A 17,666-nucleotide genomic window follows, 5' to 3' on the forward strand; every position below is an offset into this window, starting at 1 on the left:
ACAAAATAGAACTTCTGTCTAAAAAAGGCATTGAATAGGACACCAAATGTGGATAATTTAAACATATACTTCTAGACAGAAATAGCTATTTCTATTTTTTAATATTTTTATTTTTTTAATGTTTTTATTTATTATTGAAACAGAGAAACAGAGCATGGGTGGGGGAGGGGCAGAGAGAGAGGGGGAGACAGAATCTGAAGCAGGCTCCACGCTCTGAGCTGTTAGCACAGAGCCCGAAGTCGGGCTGGAACTCACGGACTGTGAGATCATGACCTGAGCTGAAGTCAGGTGCTTAACCGACTGAGCCACCTAAGCACCCCTGGGTTGCTTTAAAGAAGAACAAGAACTTAAAGATCCTTTCAAAGGAATCCTAAGATAGACTCCTCCAGATGTGAACATTTTCCCCTATGATCTTTTTTTTTTTAATGTCTACTTAGATGGAGAGAGCAAGCCAGGTAACAGCAGAGAGGGAGGGAGGGAATCTCAAGTAGGCTCCATGCTGTCAGCGCAGAGCATGATGTAGGGCTCCATCCCACAAATGTGAAATCACGAATTGGAGGCTGAGCCATCCAGGGGCCCCTCCCCTATGATCTTTTATAGTTGTACCACTTAAAGAACTAAACTCCAGGGGTCCCTGAGTGGCTCAGTCAGGTAAGCATCCAGCTTCCGCTCAGGTTATAATCTCACAGTTCATGGGTTCGAGCCCCGCATCAGGATCTGTGCTGACAGCTAGCTCAGAGCCTGGAGCCTGTCTTCAGATTCTGTGTCTCCCTCTCACTCTGACTCTCCTGCTCATGCTGTCTCTCTCTCTCTAAAATAAATAAAAACAGTAAGAAAATTTTAAAAAATTAAAAAAAAAAAAAAAGAACTAAATTCCAGTTCCTTAGTCTGACATTCAGGCTGTCTCCAATCTGGGCCCCATCCATTTTTCAAATTTCATCTTCTATTATTCTCCTATAGGACTTTACCTTTACCATGATCAACTACTAAAAAATGTATGTTTGTTGGATAAATATCCAGGGCTGACATTTTGAGGAGTCTGTGTATATATGTACATGTGTGTTAATACACATGTATATAAGTACATGTGTGTGTGCACACAAGCTTTTAGAGATATAGAGAAGTAAAAAAGAAGTCCTTCCTTGCACTTAAGAAACTCATTCCAAAAAAAAATAACAACAAAAAAAACCTCATTCCATGGTGGGAGACAAGTGAAAACAGGTAATTAAAACAACAATGTGTGTGTGTGGGGGGGTGTCTCCATAATGATTAGAATAACTTGGTACCACTTACCAATATTTTATTTTTTATTTTTTAAGTTTAAGTAATCTCCATACCCAATGTGAGGCTTAACTCATGACCCTAAGATCAAGAATCACCAGCTCCTCTGACTGAGCCAGCCAGGCACCCCTACTTATCAATATTTTAAATGCAATTTTATTTATTTAAAAAAAATTTTAAGGTTTTATTTATTTTCGAGACAGCGAGAGACAAAGCATGAGCAGGGGAGGGGCAGAGAGAGAGAGAGGGAGACACAGAATCCGAAGCAGGCTCCAGGTGCTGAGCTGTCAGCACAGCTGGAACTCACGAACTGTGAGATCATGACCTGAGCCGAAGTGGGACACTTAACCAATGCAATTTTATTTTATTTATTTGTTTTTTTAACCAATGCAATTTTAAACCAAGTAATTCTTCTTGGGACTTATTAAGCAGACACTCTTTTAAGTATGCAAGTTCACAGTAGTATTATTTACAATAGCAAAAATGTGAAATCACGAATTGGAGTCAACAATCTAAAAGTGCACCCAAAGACAAATTAAATAAACTATAGGATATTCATAAATGAAACATGCAGACATGAAGAAGAATGGGATAAATATGAAATGGTAGAAAATATGTCCAAGATATATGGTAACTGGGGGGGGAAAGCAAATTGCAGAAGAGTCATTTATGTATGGTATGACTGCATTTATGTTTTTAAAAATGCATATAAATATATATACTTGTATATACATTTAAAAATTCAAGTGAATTGAACTGGGATTAGGAGATGTGGGTAGAGTGGGGAAGGGACTTTTAATTTTTACTGTATACATTTTATAAGTTAAAAAAATATTTACCATGTGTGACTTTCATGGCTTAAAAAAAATAAAACTACTTTTTAAAAAGTTATTATAAACAGAGACATTAAGAGAGTAAAGAGCACCTAACTTTTCCTCAGGGATGCAAAGATGATGACATGTAAATTTGGGCATAAAAAGATAAGTAAACATTTCCTAGGAATAGGAAGAGTAGAAAGAGCAGTCTAGGCACAGGGAAGAGCTTTGAATTGTCACTGGCTCTTCCATGGTGTCTCTGCCTTGAACTAACCAGATTTCAGTCATCATTTGAATCCTACAGTATTTGCTGTATTTGGCTTGGAGCCTAGGTCACTATGGATACTAGTCACATTTTTATTATCATAGGTTTCAACTGTATGTGGCTTAATTAGTTGGTATGCTAGCATCTGACTCCTTGCTCAGCAACGAGGCAATTATCCTGCTGCCAAATTCCCATTTTCTCTTTTGAAAAAACGGGAGAATACCATCTTATAGGGCTAATGTCAGAAGTGACATAATGTTACCAAAAAAAAAAAAAAAAGTGAAATACTGATTGTTAAGCCCTTAGCACTCCAGATGTACTCAAAACATGCCAACTTCTTCTTCTTTTTTTAATGTTTTATTTTTGAGAGAGACAGAGTACACGCAAGGGATAGGCAGAGAGAGAGAGAGGGGACACAGAATCTGAAGCAGGTTCCAGGCTCTGAACTGTCAATGCAGAGCCTGACACAGGACTTGAATTCACAAGCCTCAAGATCATGACCTGAACTGAAGCTGGATGCTTAACGACTGAGCCACCCAGGCACCACAAAACATGCCATTTTCTTTCTACAAGTGAGGTTTATGAACCTCGTTTGTGGCTGAAAGGCTTGTTTCCTATTATTTACTGCTCTTCTCTCCTATTACAGTCTTTTTTTTTTTTTTTTTGAGAGAGACAGAGCGAGGAAGAGGCAGAAAGAAAGAGAGAAAAGAATCCCAAGAAGGCTCTGCACTGTCAGCTCAGAGCCTGATGCAGAGATCAAACTCAAAAGCCCTGAGATCATGACCTGAGCAGAAACCAAAAGTTGAATGCTTGACCTATTGAGCCGTGCAGGCACCCTTCCTCTTATAGTCCTTTAATCTCCACATCCAGTCTGCCATATTAGACTATAAGCCTTCTAAGGTAGGTACGGTGTTCTACGGGTCTTTAAAATTTTGACACCTAAGATTATATGTTCAGGGCATCTGGGTGGCTCAGTTGGTTAAGCATCCAACTCAATCTTAGCCAAGGTCTTAATTTCAGAGTGTTGAGTTCAAGATCTGCATTGGGCTCGGTGCTGGGCATCAATCCTACTTAAAAAATTATATACTCGATAAATATCTAATGAGTTTAATATAATTCATGTTACACAGTGCTTTACAAATGTCCTCCATTGTATACATCCAGCCATGCTGACCTTCCTGCTTTAGCACACACTGCTCAATGTCACCTATCTAAAATATTCATTCTACTTCCACCTCCTTATTCTTTACCACAGAATTTTATCTTCTTCATAGTGCTTAACAGAATTTCTAAGTGAACACTAAGTTCCATCATGGCTGGGCCTCCATCTATGTTGTTCCCCCATGAATTCTTAGTGCTTATAAGAATGCCTGGCACATGGTATACACTTACTCAATATTTGTAGACCAAGTGAATACAATTTGTATAAGGACATTTGCATAAATTGAGACAGGACTAAAGACTACATCTTTTATTTCAGTGCTTTTTTCATGGTGCCTCACTTTTTATAATATGCTACTGCATTAGGTGTATATATAGCACATATAAACTGCAATTAATTTAAATAATTTCAACTTCTTGTGACCATTACATCCACACTATATATAAGATCTCTATATTTTTTTCAATCCACGGCCAAAGGCATTCATCATTATTTAAAGATGTACATAAATTGGGACACCTGTGGCTAAGTTGGTTAAGCGTCTGACTTCAGTTTAGATCCTGATCTCATAGTTCATGAGTTTGAGCACCACATCAGGTCTGTGCTGACAGCTCAGAGCCTGGAGCGTGCTTCAGATTCTGTGTCTCCCTCTCTCTCTGCCCCTCCTCCACTCATGCTCACTCTCCCTCTCTTTCAAAAATGAACAAACAGTAAAATAAATAAATAAAATAAAATAAAATTTAAAGAAGTTAAAGAGGTGGGTACTTGGTATGTTACTGAATAACTCAGCTGAGAGACTGGGCTTGAGCCAATCATTGATTCAAGTCCTAGCTTTGCTGTGTAATAATTGGACAAGTTACTCCAAACTTCGGTTGACTCACCTGCAAAACAGGGATAACTCTAGTACTTGACTTAGGTTCATAATGAATAGTTTTGTGTATATATGTAAGCCACTCAACAAACCATTTAACTCAGTGCTTAGGCAAAATTAAGTGCTAAGTAAAGTAGTATTTTAAGTACACACACACAAAAGTACTTTGGAGTTAAACGCCTGTGTCTACACATTAATAGATAAGTTATTACCACAGGATGCAGAGTTCCCACTGAAGCATAGTTTTAAATTGCGATTAGACTTATGAAAAACTGTGGATAAAAATGTATTACTGTTTCAAGGTTGTTGGTTTTTTTTTTTTTGAGAGGGAGCTTTCTCAGTCTAAATCCATCTTAAAAGCAAAATCATTTTGACTGATAGTACAATAAAGTTTAAAATGCTATCCTAGGGGTGCCTGGGTTGCTCGGTTGGTTAAGCGTCTGATTCTTGATTTTGGCTCAAGTCATGATCTCATGTTCCTGAATTCAAGTCCCATGCCACGCTCTGTGTCTGTTTGGGATTCTCTTTCTCTCTCACCTCTCTGTCCCTACCTGGCTTGCACACTCTCTCTCTCTCTCAAAATAAATAAACTTAAAAAAAATGATAATAATAAAATAAAAGCAAATTAAGCATAGAAAGAGGTAATGACAGAATACAACCCAATCTTTAAGAAATCATTATGTCCTGAAACAATGCCAGGAGCAAAAAGACTCAGAACTAATTAAAACCTCAGATTTAAGGGGAAAAAAAAACTTGGAGTACCTGGGAGGTTCAATCAGTTAACTGTCCAACTCTTTTTAAAAATTTTTTAAATGTTTTTAAATTTATTTTTGAGAGTAAGAGAGAAACAGCAGGAGCAGGGGAGGGTCAGAGAGAGAGGGAGATACAGATTCTGAAGCAGGCTCCAGGCTCTGAGCTAGCAGTCAGCACAGAGCCCGACCTGGGGTTCGAACCCACGAACTGTGAGATCGTGACCTGAGCCAAAGCCAAAATCGAGCCTTGCGCTGACAGCCCAGAGCCTCCTTGGGATTCTCTCTCTCTCTGCCCCTTTCCCACTCTTTCTCTTTGCAGTCTCAAAATAAATAAATAAGGGTGCCTGGGTGGCTCAGTAAGTTAAGCATCCAACTCTTGATTTCGGCTTAGGCCATGATCTCAGCTTAGGTCATGATCTCATGGTTTGGGAGTCTGAGCCCCACATTGGGCTCTACGCTGACAGTACAGAGCATGCCTGGAATCCTCTCTTACACTGTCTTTCTGCCCTTCCCCCACTCTTGCTAGCTCTCTCAAAATAAACACTTTAAAAAACTAAAATAAATAAACATAAGAAAACTAGATAAAAGCTTCAAAATTAAGTAATGAAGACTTCAGGACTCATAAAGTTCAACTTCGGTGATCATAAACTACATATATGTTATAAATAAAAGCTAAAGTAATACTGGAGGCATAATTCTGCAATCCAGCTAGGTCATCTTTCCATGAAGAACATGATGATGTTCACTTCACAATATGCCAACTTACAGCAAAGGGCTATGGACAGTTTGTTTGCAAATCATCTATTTGATAAAGACTTTTATATAAAGAAGTCTTAAAACTCAAGAATAAACAATCCGATTTAAAAATGGGGAAAAGATTCAAATAGACATTTTTCCAAAGAAAATACACAATGGCCAATCAACACATGAAAAAATGCTCAACACGATTAGCCACTGGGAAACGCAAATTAACAAGATATACCACTTCATAGCCAGTAGGATGGCTACCATCAGAAAGACTGAGAATAAAAAGGGTTGACAAGGATATGGAAAAATGGAACACTCACACACTGTCGAGAGGAATGTAAAATGGTGCAGCCAGTTTGGAAGGGTTTGACAGTTCCCCAAAAGGTTGAGCATAGAGTTACCATACAACCGAGAAATTCTACTCCTAGGTCCTTATCCTAAAGACTAGAAAACACGTATCCACACAAACACACTTATATACAAATGTTCACAGCAGCATTGTACATCACAGACAAAAAGTGAAAGCCCAAATGTCCATCAACAGATGGATAAATAAAACTTAGGTCCATACAAAGAAATATTACTTGGCAATAAAAAGAAATGAAGTACAGACACAACTATAACATTAATGAACTTTGCAAACATTATGCTATGAAAAAAGTCAGTCACAATAGCCCGCATATTTATGATTCCATTTATATGAAATGGTCAGAATAAGCAAATCTGTAGATTAGTGTTTGGGAAGGTTTAAGGGTAAATGAGTAACTAAACCAGGAGTTTGAAGTGAGGAACATGCTTTAAAATGGATTGTGATGATGATAGCACAACTCTGAATTTATCAGACCTACCTAATTACATACTTTAAATGGGTGAAGTGTAAGTTATGTGAGTTATATCAGTAAAGATATTATTTTTTAAAAATAAAAGGGGACTACAGAAAAAACAACCAATCAAGTATGTAGATTGACAAATAATCAATTTCCAAAGTAGTCAAAATACCTCTGGATAAATTAGTTATGCATTGTATTTAGGGATCTCCTTATCACCTACTCTTACTAGACACTTAACAATGAACTTAAACTAAGCATTCGGTAAGAGCAAATATTAAATATTGCTGATTTTTGTTAACTGTATATTTTTCTTAATTGAGCAAATCACGTTATCACTCAGGAGAAGACAACTCTGAACCTACAATTTTTCACCACATCACCACTTCATTATTATACCAGCAGATTAGACACTTTCAAAGCAAAGACTGAAGTTGATTTTACACAAATAATGGGTTTAGCAATGGCATTCTTTCCTATTTTTTGCTTAACTTCGTTAATGCGAGAAAAACACTTAAAATGTTCTAAATAGCAAAGGCGGAGGGAAAATTGGTTCACGTTCCACAGTAACAGTATAAAGCAACTGAAAGATTCGTTAACTCCGGCCAAAACCGAGAAAAAAGGGCAAGGATAAAACTGACAATTTCTAATATTCGATGTTAGGCCTCAGTAACCTAAAAGTGAGGGGGGGGGCGGGGAGGGGGCAAGTAAGAGAAACAAGAAATCTATGCACGATCTGGGTGGGACGAAATGCTGGGTAAGATCCGCAGGCGGTTTCCCGAGCGGGCCCTTGGCCAGTCCTGCCGCCGGCGCCAGGCTGGGGCCTGGAGCGGACCTTGCCTCGGCGTCCCACCCGGAGGAGCTTCGCCTCGCCGGCTTCTGGGGACTCGCCCCGCGCGGAGGTCAAGCCGAGAAGCGCCGCCAGGTTCCCAAGGGCTCCACCCTCCCCTCTTTCACTCCCTCCCCCTCAGCGGTCCCCTAAGGGGAACAGGCGGGGCGCACGGCGCAGACTAGGTTGGGGGTGGGGGTGCGTCCTCAGCGAGAAAAGCTCCGCCGCCCTAGAGTGGCGGCCGCGGGTTATTAATAAACTCCGCTTCTGCCCAGGCGCCGCTACCGAGGCCGGCCGTAGGATCGGCAGGGCCTGCGGCGAAGGCTGAGCTGCCGGAGTCAGAGCCCGGGCCCTAGCGGGCCCGCGCCGCCGCGCTGAGGGCGGCGGCCGGGCGGAGAATAATGCACACTGGGTAAAAACACATTTATATACGAACCTCCGAGAAAATTTTCCAACAATTCCTTCGTCCGACCACCATGCACCAGGACAGGAAACAGCCGCCCGGCCCCCAGGCCCCGCAACCCGCATAACCAGCCTGAGGCCCGCCCCCAGCCTCCATTAGGCGGGAAATACGTCACTCACGAGACGCTTTCTGCTTGCCATTGGCTCAAATTTAGGTGACGCAAAATGAGACCGCCTTATTCACGCCTCCTTTTCTTGACGTCAGGTTCGTCTAGCCTAGCAGCCAGCGCCTGAGTGGCTTGTGCAAAGTGCGGAATCAAAGTTCCTGTGTCTGACTGGTTGGGAGAACCGCTCATCCTAGACCGACACCGCCTCGTTGACAAGTGATTTATGCCGATTCTGGGGCCCCAGCAAAAGGCGCCATTTTGTAGCGAGGGAGGGAGGATGGTCCTTGTGACTAGCCGGGAGGGAGAAGGGGTCACAGGCGCCATTTTCCCCACAGGGGCTAGGAGGTGGCCTTGGCTCTCTCGGTGGGCTTGCTGGAGTACGTTCTGGAGACTGGTTGGGCTTTGCCTAGCGACTGCCGAGTGTCGCCCCATTGAGAGGGAGGCTGTGGAGAGGGCTAGGACAGAATAAGACGCCTGACTACTCCCTGGGGGCTCTCGGTGCCAGCTGAGGCCTTTGGTTTCGGGTGAGGGTTTTGCTTTCCAAGAGCTGCTGTGTACCGGTCACTGGCTGCCAGGCCTGCCGGGGCCTTCTCAAGTCGCCGGGGCATCATTATTCGGTGGGAGAGTGGGCCTCCTGCCATTGCCGAAACTGCGAGGGAGCTTGGCAACGGGGCGATAGTCCTAAACTCTGCTGGAAGAAACCCTTCGGATGCTTTTGCGCTTTCATGTTGTTTAGGTTCAAAATTTGAAGTCTGTACTGGTGTTGCTACCATCGTCTTTTACTTTCCCTATTGTTTGTGTTGCGAATTAAAAGGAAAGCTGAAAGTGTGGGGAAAACGTGGACTTGGGCCTCCCTAAACCGTTAAGAATGGATACAAATTAGTTGCGGAGTTAAGGTCATAGTTTCTTGTAGCTCTCAACTCAGACTGTTTCTAAACTATTGGAAATACTACTCTTCACAGGAGTATTCAGTAAGTGTTTATTTGCTTTGACAAAGCTGAGTAAAGATGAGATGTGTGAAGACTTAAGATTTGTTAAATCCAGCATTCCAGGTGTAAAATGAAGGGATTACTAAGAGGATAAGGTGGCTGAGCGATTTAACACATTTATGACCTGCTTCTAAAAACAAGAGAGCTGATGGTGTTTCATTTAGTGTCTTGGATTTAAAATGAAAATTATGGCCAAAGGATTAAACAAATGGATGTTAGAGATAGCTAGCCTACTAAATGGGTCTAGTTTAAGATGTTAACGTTACAATCTTTCTGGCGGGCGTGGGAGCCCGACCAGGCGGCCTGGTTATCTAATCAAGGCACAGTTGCATAATCGGTGCAATATGATTTTGAATACATATTCCTTAGGAATTTAAGGTAATTACTATTTTTTACACCCTTCTAAAGATGAAAAATTTGACACAAAACTCGATTCGGTTACCTAAAACTGGAGGAAAACGCTTACAAAACAGATTTGTACCCAATGGATACATTCCCTTTGTCACAGAGATGTAGAGTTTGGATGAAAAGCAAGATGTTTTAATCTTTCAGTACCTTCCGGGTGTTAACACTTGTATAAACAGAAATGTCATTAAGAGAATCAGTACTTCTATGCAGTTTAGTCAGTTATTACAGACCCATGCCTTCAGTCTACTCTTTAAAACACATTGTAATAGGGGCACCTGGTGGTTCAGTCGGTTGAGTGTCCGACTTGGGCTCAGGTTGTCATCTCGGGCTCTGCTGACAGCTCAGTGCCTGGAGCCTCCTTCGGATTCTGTGTCTTCCTCTCTGCCCCTCCCCTGCTCACATTCTGTTCCCTCTGTCTCTAAAAAATGAATAAATGTTAAAAAAACAACCTCAAAAATAATTTTAAAATCACCCTGTAGTTAGTTGTAGGTTGTAATTATAGGACATCTTTATACCCCAGAACCTTCTGAGTGATTGAAAAATTGAATGGTGGTGGTGGTGGATAGGGTGGTATAATTCTAACCTGATGAAGGAAAAAAAAAATCTTAAATCTTTAAAAAAATTTTTCTGTTCTTACTTTTGAGAGACACAGAGACAGCATGAGCGGGGGAGGGGCAGAGAGAGAGGGAGACACAGAATCTGAAACACAGGCTCTGAGCTGTCAGCACAGAGCCTGATGCAGGGCTCGAACCCACAAACTGAGATCATGACCTGAGCCAAGGCCAGATGCCTGACTGAGCCACCCAGGCTCCCCAAAAAATCTTAATTCTCACACTCACAGGCAATGATGCTTTGTGTTGTGTTTGCCAGTGACTGTAGAACAGAGTTGACGTACACTGTATTCAAGGTCATTCATACTGTTCAGATTTTCCCCAATGACCTGTCTCCTATATTACTATATTTTGTCAAATTAATGGCTTGAAAATATTTCACTTCCACTCACTGCTATTTCAGGATCTTAGATAAAGCTGGACCATTTCCCCAATTTCCTAAATAAGCTTAACATTTCTAGCTCCTTTAAAAACTGTTACCATCGTGGTTTTTAAACATTCAGTACCTAAAAACTTTCTGGAGAACTAGTTGAGTTTGTCATATTTGTACTATGACATAACCATTAAAGTATTGTATGTACAGAAAAAAGAGAAAGGATGCATAAAACTCTTAAAAGTAATTATCTCTGGGGGTTACTGGGTTGCTCAGTTGGGCAAGTGTCCAACTCTTGATCTCAGCTCAGATCTTGATCTAAGGGTTCTGAGTTTAAGCATCCAACCTCCACTCAGGTTCTTGTGGTTCATGGGATCGAGCCCCATGTCGGGCTCTATGCTGACAGCTTTGAGCCTAGAGCCTGCTTCTGATTCTGTGTCTCCCTATCTCTGTGACCCTCCCCTGCTCATGCTCTATGTCTCTCAAAAATAAGTTTTAAAGAATGTTTTTAAAAACAAGACCTTATCTCTGGGAGAAGTTGTTATAGCTCACTTTACTAAATTAATTCTGTAATAAATTTGAATTTTTTTGGTCATGAATTTGTAGATTTTCTTTTCAACACGAATGAATTTAAAACCAAACTAGTATCTTGCTCTTCTTTGGGGTTATGGCTGTAGATGTGTCCTTGTTTAAGAATTTGCTAACTTGTTGGTAAGGTAAAACCACAGTAATTGGGAGGATATATGATAATAATAAACACTGCTGAACAGAGCTGCTTCTTAGGTACTTAATGTTAGCCCATCTCTAATCCTCGCTTTAATGATGTACAGTGGTTAAGCACCTTAACTCCTTTGAGATTCAGATGAAAGCTATGAAAAATGTACAAAAATGTTTGAAGTTCCATAAGGCTCATGGACCCAGAGTTGAGTCCTTGGTCTGTAGATAAAACTCATGGAACTAACCTCATTCAGCTTCCACACTAATCAGGGTTTAATCAGAATATACTTTAGGAAGTATATGATTAGTTTATTTAAAATGTTTCCTTCCAATCTCTGCTCTCCGTATATATAAGCATAGATATCATACGACTGTAATGTTAATGGCTAATTGCACAATTTCCCATATTGAAAGCTGATCAATAATAATGCCAATATAAATGCATTTTTTTACCAACTGTCATTAATTTGTTAATCTCATTTGAAAAGATCACCCAAATAATGAGCAAAGTTAACTAATTGTTGTTAATATGTCTTTAGTGCCAAACTAAAGAGAAAATACACTCGCAATTTACAAACTATTTTAAATCTTCTGAAGCCCCTTTAGATTCCAGTGTCCTTTTGAAACTATCTTCATGACACTCTATCATTCTGGCTTCTAATTACATTTACTTAAATCTGAAGTACAGCGTTAACAGACAAAAGGAAAACCAATTAATATGCATCGTAAATCTGTGCCATTTCAGCAAAATAGGTAGTGAGTAGTCCAAGAATGACACCAGTGGTTTTAATGTGATTTTATTTTTCTGGGAAAACATTCTCTTAAGACAAAGATTTTTTTTTTTAAGTGAAGTTCATGTCTCCAAATAAGATTGATACACCATTTTACAGAAAAATACTAAGTGCTGTTAATTTTTTTTGAAAAAGTTTGGCTCAGTCTTAAATTCTTAATACTATGTATTTCATCAAAAGATAAAAGAGACGGAACATTTATGGAAAAAAATAATTTTAAGGATCCTTACCTTTATATCTCCTGCACCAACTACAGATAGTAGTTGGTATTTAGGTATTAGGTATTTAGTAGTTGGTATTTAGGTATTAGAGTATTAGGTATTTAGGCATCAGGTGTTAAGGTGGTGAGAATTAAAATACGAACGGGGCACTAGGTTGGTTCAGTTGGGTGGAGTGTGTGACTTGATGTTGGGATCATGGACTTGAGCTCTATTTTGGGCCTCCAGTTACTTAATAAAAATTAAATAATGAGCTAGTAACAAAACAAAATATGAGAATACAATCTCTAAGACTGTCTCCAATCTCTAGACTATTTACAACTGAATAACCATGAGTAAAACTGTTCTTACTTTAGAAACATTTCATGTTACGTTTTAGAGAACTTTACCCAAATTTGACTTAAGAACACTAAAAATTGTGGGGTGCCTGGGTGGCTCAGTCAGTTTAGCATCTGACTCGATTTCAGTTCAGGTCATGATCACAGCTGAACTCCAGTCCTGCACTGACAATGTGGAGCCAGCTTGGGATTCTCTCTCCCTCTCTCTGCCTCTGCCCGCCTCTGCTCTGCTCAGACTCTAAAAGTAAACTTAAAAAAATTATATATTTAAAAAAAAACTGAAGATGGGAATATTTATATAAAATTCACCATTTTGAACTACTTGAGTATTTTTAGTATATTCACAAGACGTACAACCATCACCACTGCCTAAAATATTTTCATCAGGGCATCTGGCTGGATCAGTTGGAAGAGCATGTCACTCTTGATCTTGGGGTTGACTTTGAGCCTCACCTGGGTGTAGTTACTTAAATTAAAAATAGAAGACTATCACCTTCACCAAAACAAAACCTTTATCATATATTAGGAGTCTTTCTTCATTCCCTCTTCCACTCCCGTGACCACTAATTTATCTCTGGATTTGAAAACCCTAGACATTTCATATATATGGAACCTAAAAAAAATTTTTTTTAGGTCTTTATTTTGAGAGAGAGTGAGGTGAGCGGGGGAGGGGCAGAGAGAAGGAGATACAGAATCCCAAGCAGGCTCCAGGCTCTTGAGCTCTCAGCACAGAGCCCGATGCTGAGCTCAAACCCAGGGCCTGTGAGATGGTGACCTGAAGTTGGACACCCAACTGACTGAGCCACCCAGGCACCCCTAAATGGAACATTTTGACTTGACTTCTTTCACTGTTTCAAGGCTCACCCACATTGTAGCATGTTAACAGTACTTGATTTACAACAGTTAAGCATTCTCACAGCAATTTAGTATTCCAATTTCTCTACATCCTCAGCAAACTTCTAATTGTTCTTCATTACAGACATGCTAGTAGGTGTGAAATACCTTCTTGTGATTTCCCTAGTCACCAGTGACATTCAGCATCTTTTCCTGATACAAGGCAATTCATCTTTGAAGAAAAAAAATATATATATTTTTAATGTTTTGTTTATTTTTGATACAGACAGAGCATGAGAGCGGGATGGCAGAGAGAGGAGACACAGAAATGGTAGCAGGCTCCAGGCTCTTGAGCTAGCTGTCAGCACAGAGCCTGACGCGGGGCTTGAACCCACGAACGTGAGATCTGACCTGAGCCAAAGTTGGAGGCTTAACCGACTGAGCCACCCAGATGCCCCAAAATATTTTTTTTTAAATAAGCTCAATGCCCAACATTGAGGCAGATGAACTCCTGACCCCAAGATCAAGAATCACATCCTCTGCCAACTGAGTCAGCCTGGCAACCCAGGATTCCCATTTTTTGGTTGGGTTTTTTGTTGTTGAGCTGTAATGGTCCTCTTTATATATTAGGCACTTACAAAAATTTTCTTACATTCTCTGGGTTGTCTTTTCACTTTTGAAGCTGTTTAAAATTTTGATGAAGTTCAAGTCACCCATATTAACCCATCTGTTGCTTGTGCTGTGGTGTTAGATCCAAGAAACTGCTGCCTAATTTAGATCACAAAAATGAATTTTCCTATTCAAAGTTTGAGGTCGTGTATGGTGTGAGGGTATATACCCAGCTGTCTCAGAACCACTTGAAAAGAGAATTTTCATATTGAATGGTCTTGGGGCCCTTGCCAAAATATCAGTTGGTCATAAACTTAGTCTGTACTCTCAATTTTATTCCATCAGTCAGCATATCTATTCTTACATTAGTACCCCCACTTTAATGATTACCAAATCATGTTCACTTTCAAGACTGTTTTGGCTATTTTGAGCCCCTTGCATTTATTTCCATACAATTTTAGGATTAGTTTGTCAATTCCTGTAAAAACTGGGATTTTATAGGGATTACTCAGATTCTGTAGATCAATTTTGGGAGTGTTGCCATCACACTTTCAATTCATGAATATGGGATGTCTTTCCACTTGGGTCTTTTTCCAACAGCGTTTATACACTTCATAGTTTATTGTTTTGCTAAATGTTTGATGCAATTATAAATGGAATTTTCTTTTGTTGCTATTATATAGAAATACTTTTTAAAAAATATTAATCTTGTGTCCTGCAACCATAATGGAGTAATTAATTAGCTCTTTTCTGTCTGTGGATTCCTATAAACTTTCTATAAAATCATGCCATCTGCAAGGTTTCACTTCTTCCATTCCAATCTGGAAGGCTTTTATTTCTTCTTGTCTAATTGCCCTGGCTACACAACCTCCAGTAAAATGCTGAATACAATTGGCAACAGGTTACTTGATTGTCTGGTTCCTGATTGTAGTTTTTTGCCTTTCATCATTAGGCCCTTTAATTAGTTTTTTTAAAGAGGTTTTTGAGGGGCACCTAGGTGGCTCAGTTGGTTAAGCCTGACTTTGGCTCAGGTCAGTGTCCATGCTGACAGCTCAGAGCCTGGAGCCTGCTTCAGATTCTGTCTCCCTCTCTCTGCCCCTCTCCTACTAGCACTCTGTCTCTCCCCCTCAAAAATAAAATAAACATGAAATAATAAAAGGTTTTAGTAATGCCTTTTTTTTGGGTTGAGGAATTCCCTTGTATTTCTAGCTTTAGTTTAGTAAATGATTTTTTAAATCTTTTTAATGTTTATTTTTGGGCCACCTGTTTGGCTCAGTGGGTTAAGCATCCGACTTCGGCTCAGGTCATGGGTTCGAGCCCCGCTTCGGGCTCTGTGCTGACAGCTGGCTCCGAGCCTGGAGCCTGTCTTCAGATCCTGTGACTCCTCTTTGACCCTACCCTCTCAACACTCGCTCGCTCTCAAAATAAATAAAAACATTAAACAATTTTTGTTTATTTTTTAGAGTGAGCGAGTGCAAGTGGGAGAGGGGCAGAGAGAAGACACAGAATCTGAAGTAGGCCCTAGGCTCTGAACTGTCAGCTCAGAGTCCAATGTGGGGCTTGAACCCATAAACCGTGAGAACATGACTTAAACTAAAGTCAGACACTTAACCAACTGAGCCACCCAGGCACCCCTAAAAAACCTTAAAGAGCACCTGATGGCTCAGTTGATTAAGTGTCTGACTCTTATTTCCACTCTGGTCATGATCTTACAATTAGGAGATCGAGTGCTGTGTTGGACTCCGTGCTGGCAGTGGAACCCGCTTAAGATTCTCTCCCTCTCCCTCACTTGCGTACACGTATGTATTCTCTAAAAAAGAAAAAAAAATCTTTAAGACTTAGATAGGAAGCATTTAAATATAGGATTCAAATATTGAGTGCAACTGACAAATTTCAATCTATACATGAAAGCAAAATCCAGACCTATATATGATCATCTAAGCTTTAAAAAACCTAGATAGGAGGGATTACTTCACAAAGAAGTTACTTAAAAGATACTTTCCCCTTACATATTGATAAAATCCTGGATCTCTAGCTCGGTATCTAGTTTCCTTTTGTAAGAACCACATGCACCAAAGTGCTATTCCAAGAGTGGCCAATCTCATCAAGGGTAAAACCGGTAATTCAGGGATGCTAATAAACAGTCACAGATAATCTCCACCAAAACTTATATAGAACAAAACTGACATTTTTATAATGGATAAGTTTTAATGTAATTTTAGGTCATCCATTTTACAAACATTTATGGAATGCCTACTATGCTTAAGGCATTGTTAGATCTTCCAAAAGATGTGGTTTAGTCATATTAACAGAGTTCTTAATAACCTTTTCTTCATGCTTGCTTCAGGGCCTACATCTGGGGCTGAATAAAGGCATATAGTCATGGGACTGTGGTTTGGCGACCCCTGCTCTACACTCTAGTTTCTTCCAGAGGTGAGCACGGCAGTCACTATCTTGATAAGGTGTGTAGCTTAGTAATCACCATTTTTACCTGGAGAGAAACAGATTAACAGCGATAAATGAATACGTTTTTAAAAAAATAGATGGCTTAAGTTTACCAAAAAGTGAAGATTCTATGCTTTCAGCCGTTAAAACAAAAATTGAAACCCAAACAAAATCATAATTAATTTCTAGAAGTTAAAAAGTAAGCTACAGGTTAGTGAAACTGGGAAAGGCTTTGTGTTAAAATAAGTAATATCCACATACAACCAATTACAAGTCTGTAAATACTCTTGAAGTTATCCAAAGTCCTACCACCTTATAAATACCAAGGTGCATAATCTGTAAGAAACTATAATTTGATGTTAATTTCAAGGAAATACTGTGAATAACTGAGGTATATATATATATATATGTATGTATATATATATGATACATTAGAAACGAACACTGCAAGACTTTAATATATATAATTTAATTTTAAGGTCTTTAATTTCTATTAAAATCTGTAAATGGAGATTAGATTGTATGACAGAGGAGACAACAAAACTTCTCAAAGACATACCAATCAATACATTTTCTTGGAATAAAAGCTCAGCAAATGAGAATTTTCATACTGTGCATGGGAATAACTAAAACCTTTATTAGATATGGTTTTCCAATAACAATGTGAAAATTGGAATTATCAATTCAAAGATCACTGAAGTCTGAAATTTAAAAAAGTAGACTAAATATTAAGGGATAAAAGGTAAAGGAAGACAAAAATGTTTAATACTATTCAATATATCCCCTCTGTACACAATGTTGCATATATACAACTACTCCATTTTAATTTTATTGATTTTATATAATAGTGAAATCCCCTTAAGCAACCTAGGGTATACAGATGGTGTCCAACTTGGGGGAAAAAAGTAGAAACACACTTGATTAACAGTTTTCACCCACACATTTTAGACAATTTTTTTCTTTTTTTGCCAAGATTTTCATAGTAAATTCATAAATATAGGAAATACTTTCACTCCTTCAGTGTTAAAATAGAAAACCAAACAGTGCCAACAGTAGTGGCTTAATTATTGGCATACAAGAAAAACACAACACCAATGGGTTTTCTTCATTATGCATTTTAAATATCAATATGTGCATGTTTCTTTTTTACAGTTATAAATTTCCTAGTCTGTTATAGACAATAGCATTTAATAGTTTTGAATCCATTGAGATGTT

The 17,666-nt window shown here is 39.3% G+C and overlaps 2 protein-coding genes across 5 annotated transcripts in view; both read right to left on the reverse strand.

The window, feature by feature from the left end:
• ZNF143 (zinc finger protein 143) overlaps window positions 1-8,088 on the reverse strand; it is a 49,874-nt gene extending 41,786 nt beyond the window's left edge. For 2 of the 3 annotated variants that reach the window (XM_029915420.1, XM_029915419.1), the window contains exon 1: window positions 7,986-8,088. In XM_029915420.1, coding sequence (XP_029771280.1) covers window positions 7,986-8,027 — 42 coding nt within the window. In that variant the 5' untranslated portion in view covers window positions 8,028-8,088. The remainder of the gene's footprint in view (window positions 1-7,985) is intronic. The other variant, XM_029915421.1, reaches the window with a different exon arrangement.
• An 8,101-nt stretch (window positions 8,089-16,189) lies between these two features.
• Window positions 16,190-17,666, reverse strand: part of IPO7 (importin 7) — a 47,776-nt gene continuing 46,299 nt past the window's right edge. For both annotated transcript variants that reach the window (XR_003900373.1, XM_029915418.1), the window contains exon 26: window positions 16,190-16,497. Coding sequence is in view for 1 of the 2 variants with exons in the window: in XM_029915418.1 (XP_029771278.1) it covers window positions 16,478-16,497 (20 nt within the window). In the remaining variant the exon portion in view is untranslated. The remainder of the gene's footprint in view (window positions 16,498-17,666) is intronic.

This window comes from Suricata suricatta, chromosome 11, assembly GCF_006229205.1.
Source record: "Suricata suricatta isolate VVHF042 chromosome 11, meerkat_22Aug2017_6uvM2_HiC, whole genome shotgun sequence".
Taxonomy (NCBI): Eukaryota; Metazoa; Chordata; class Mammalia; order Carnivora; family Herpestidae; genus Suricata; species Suricata suricatta.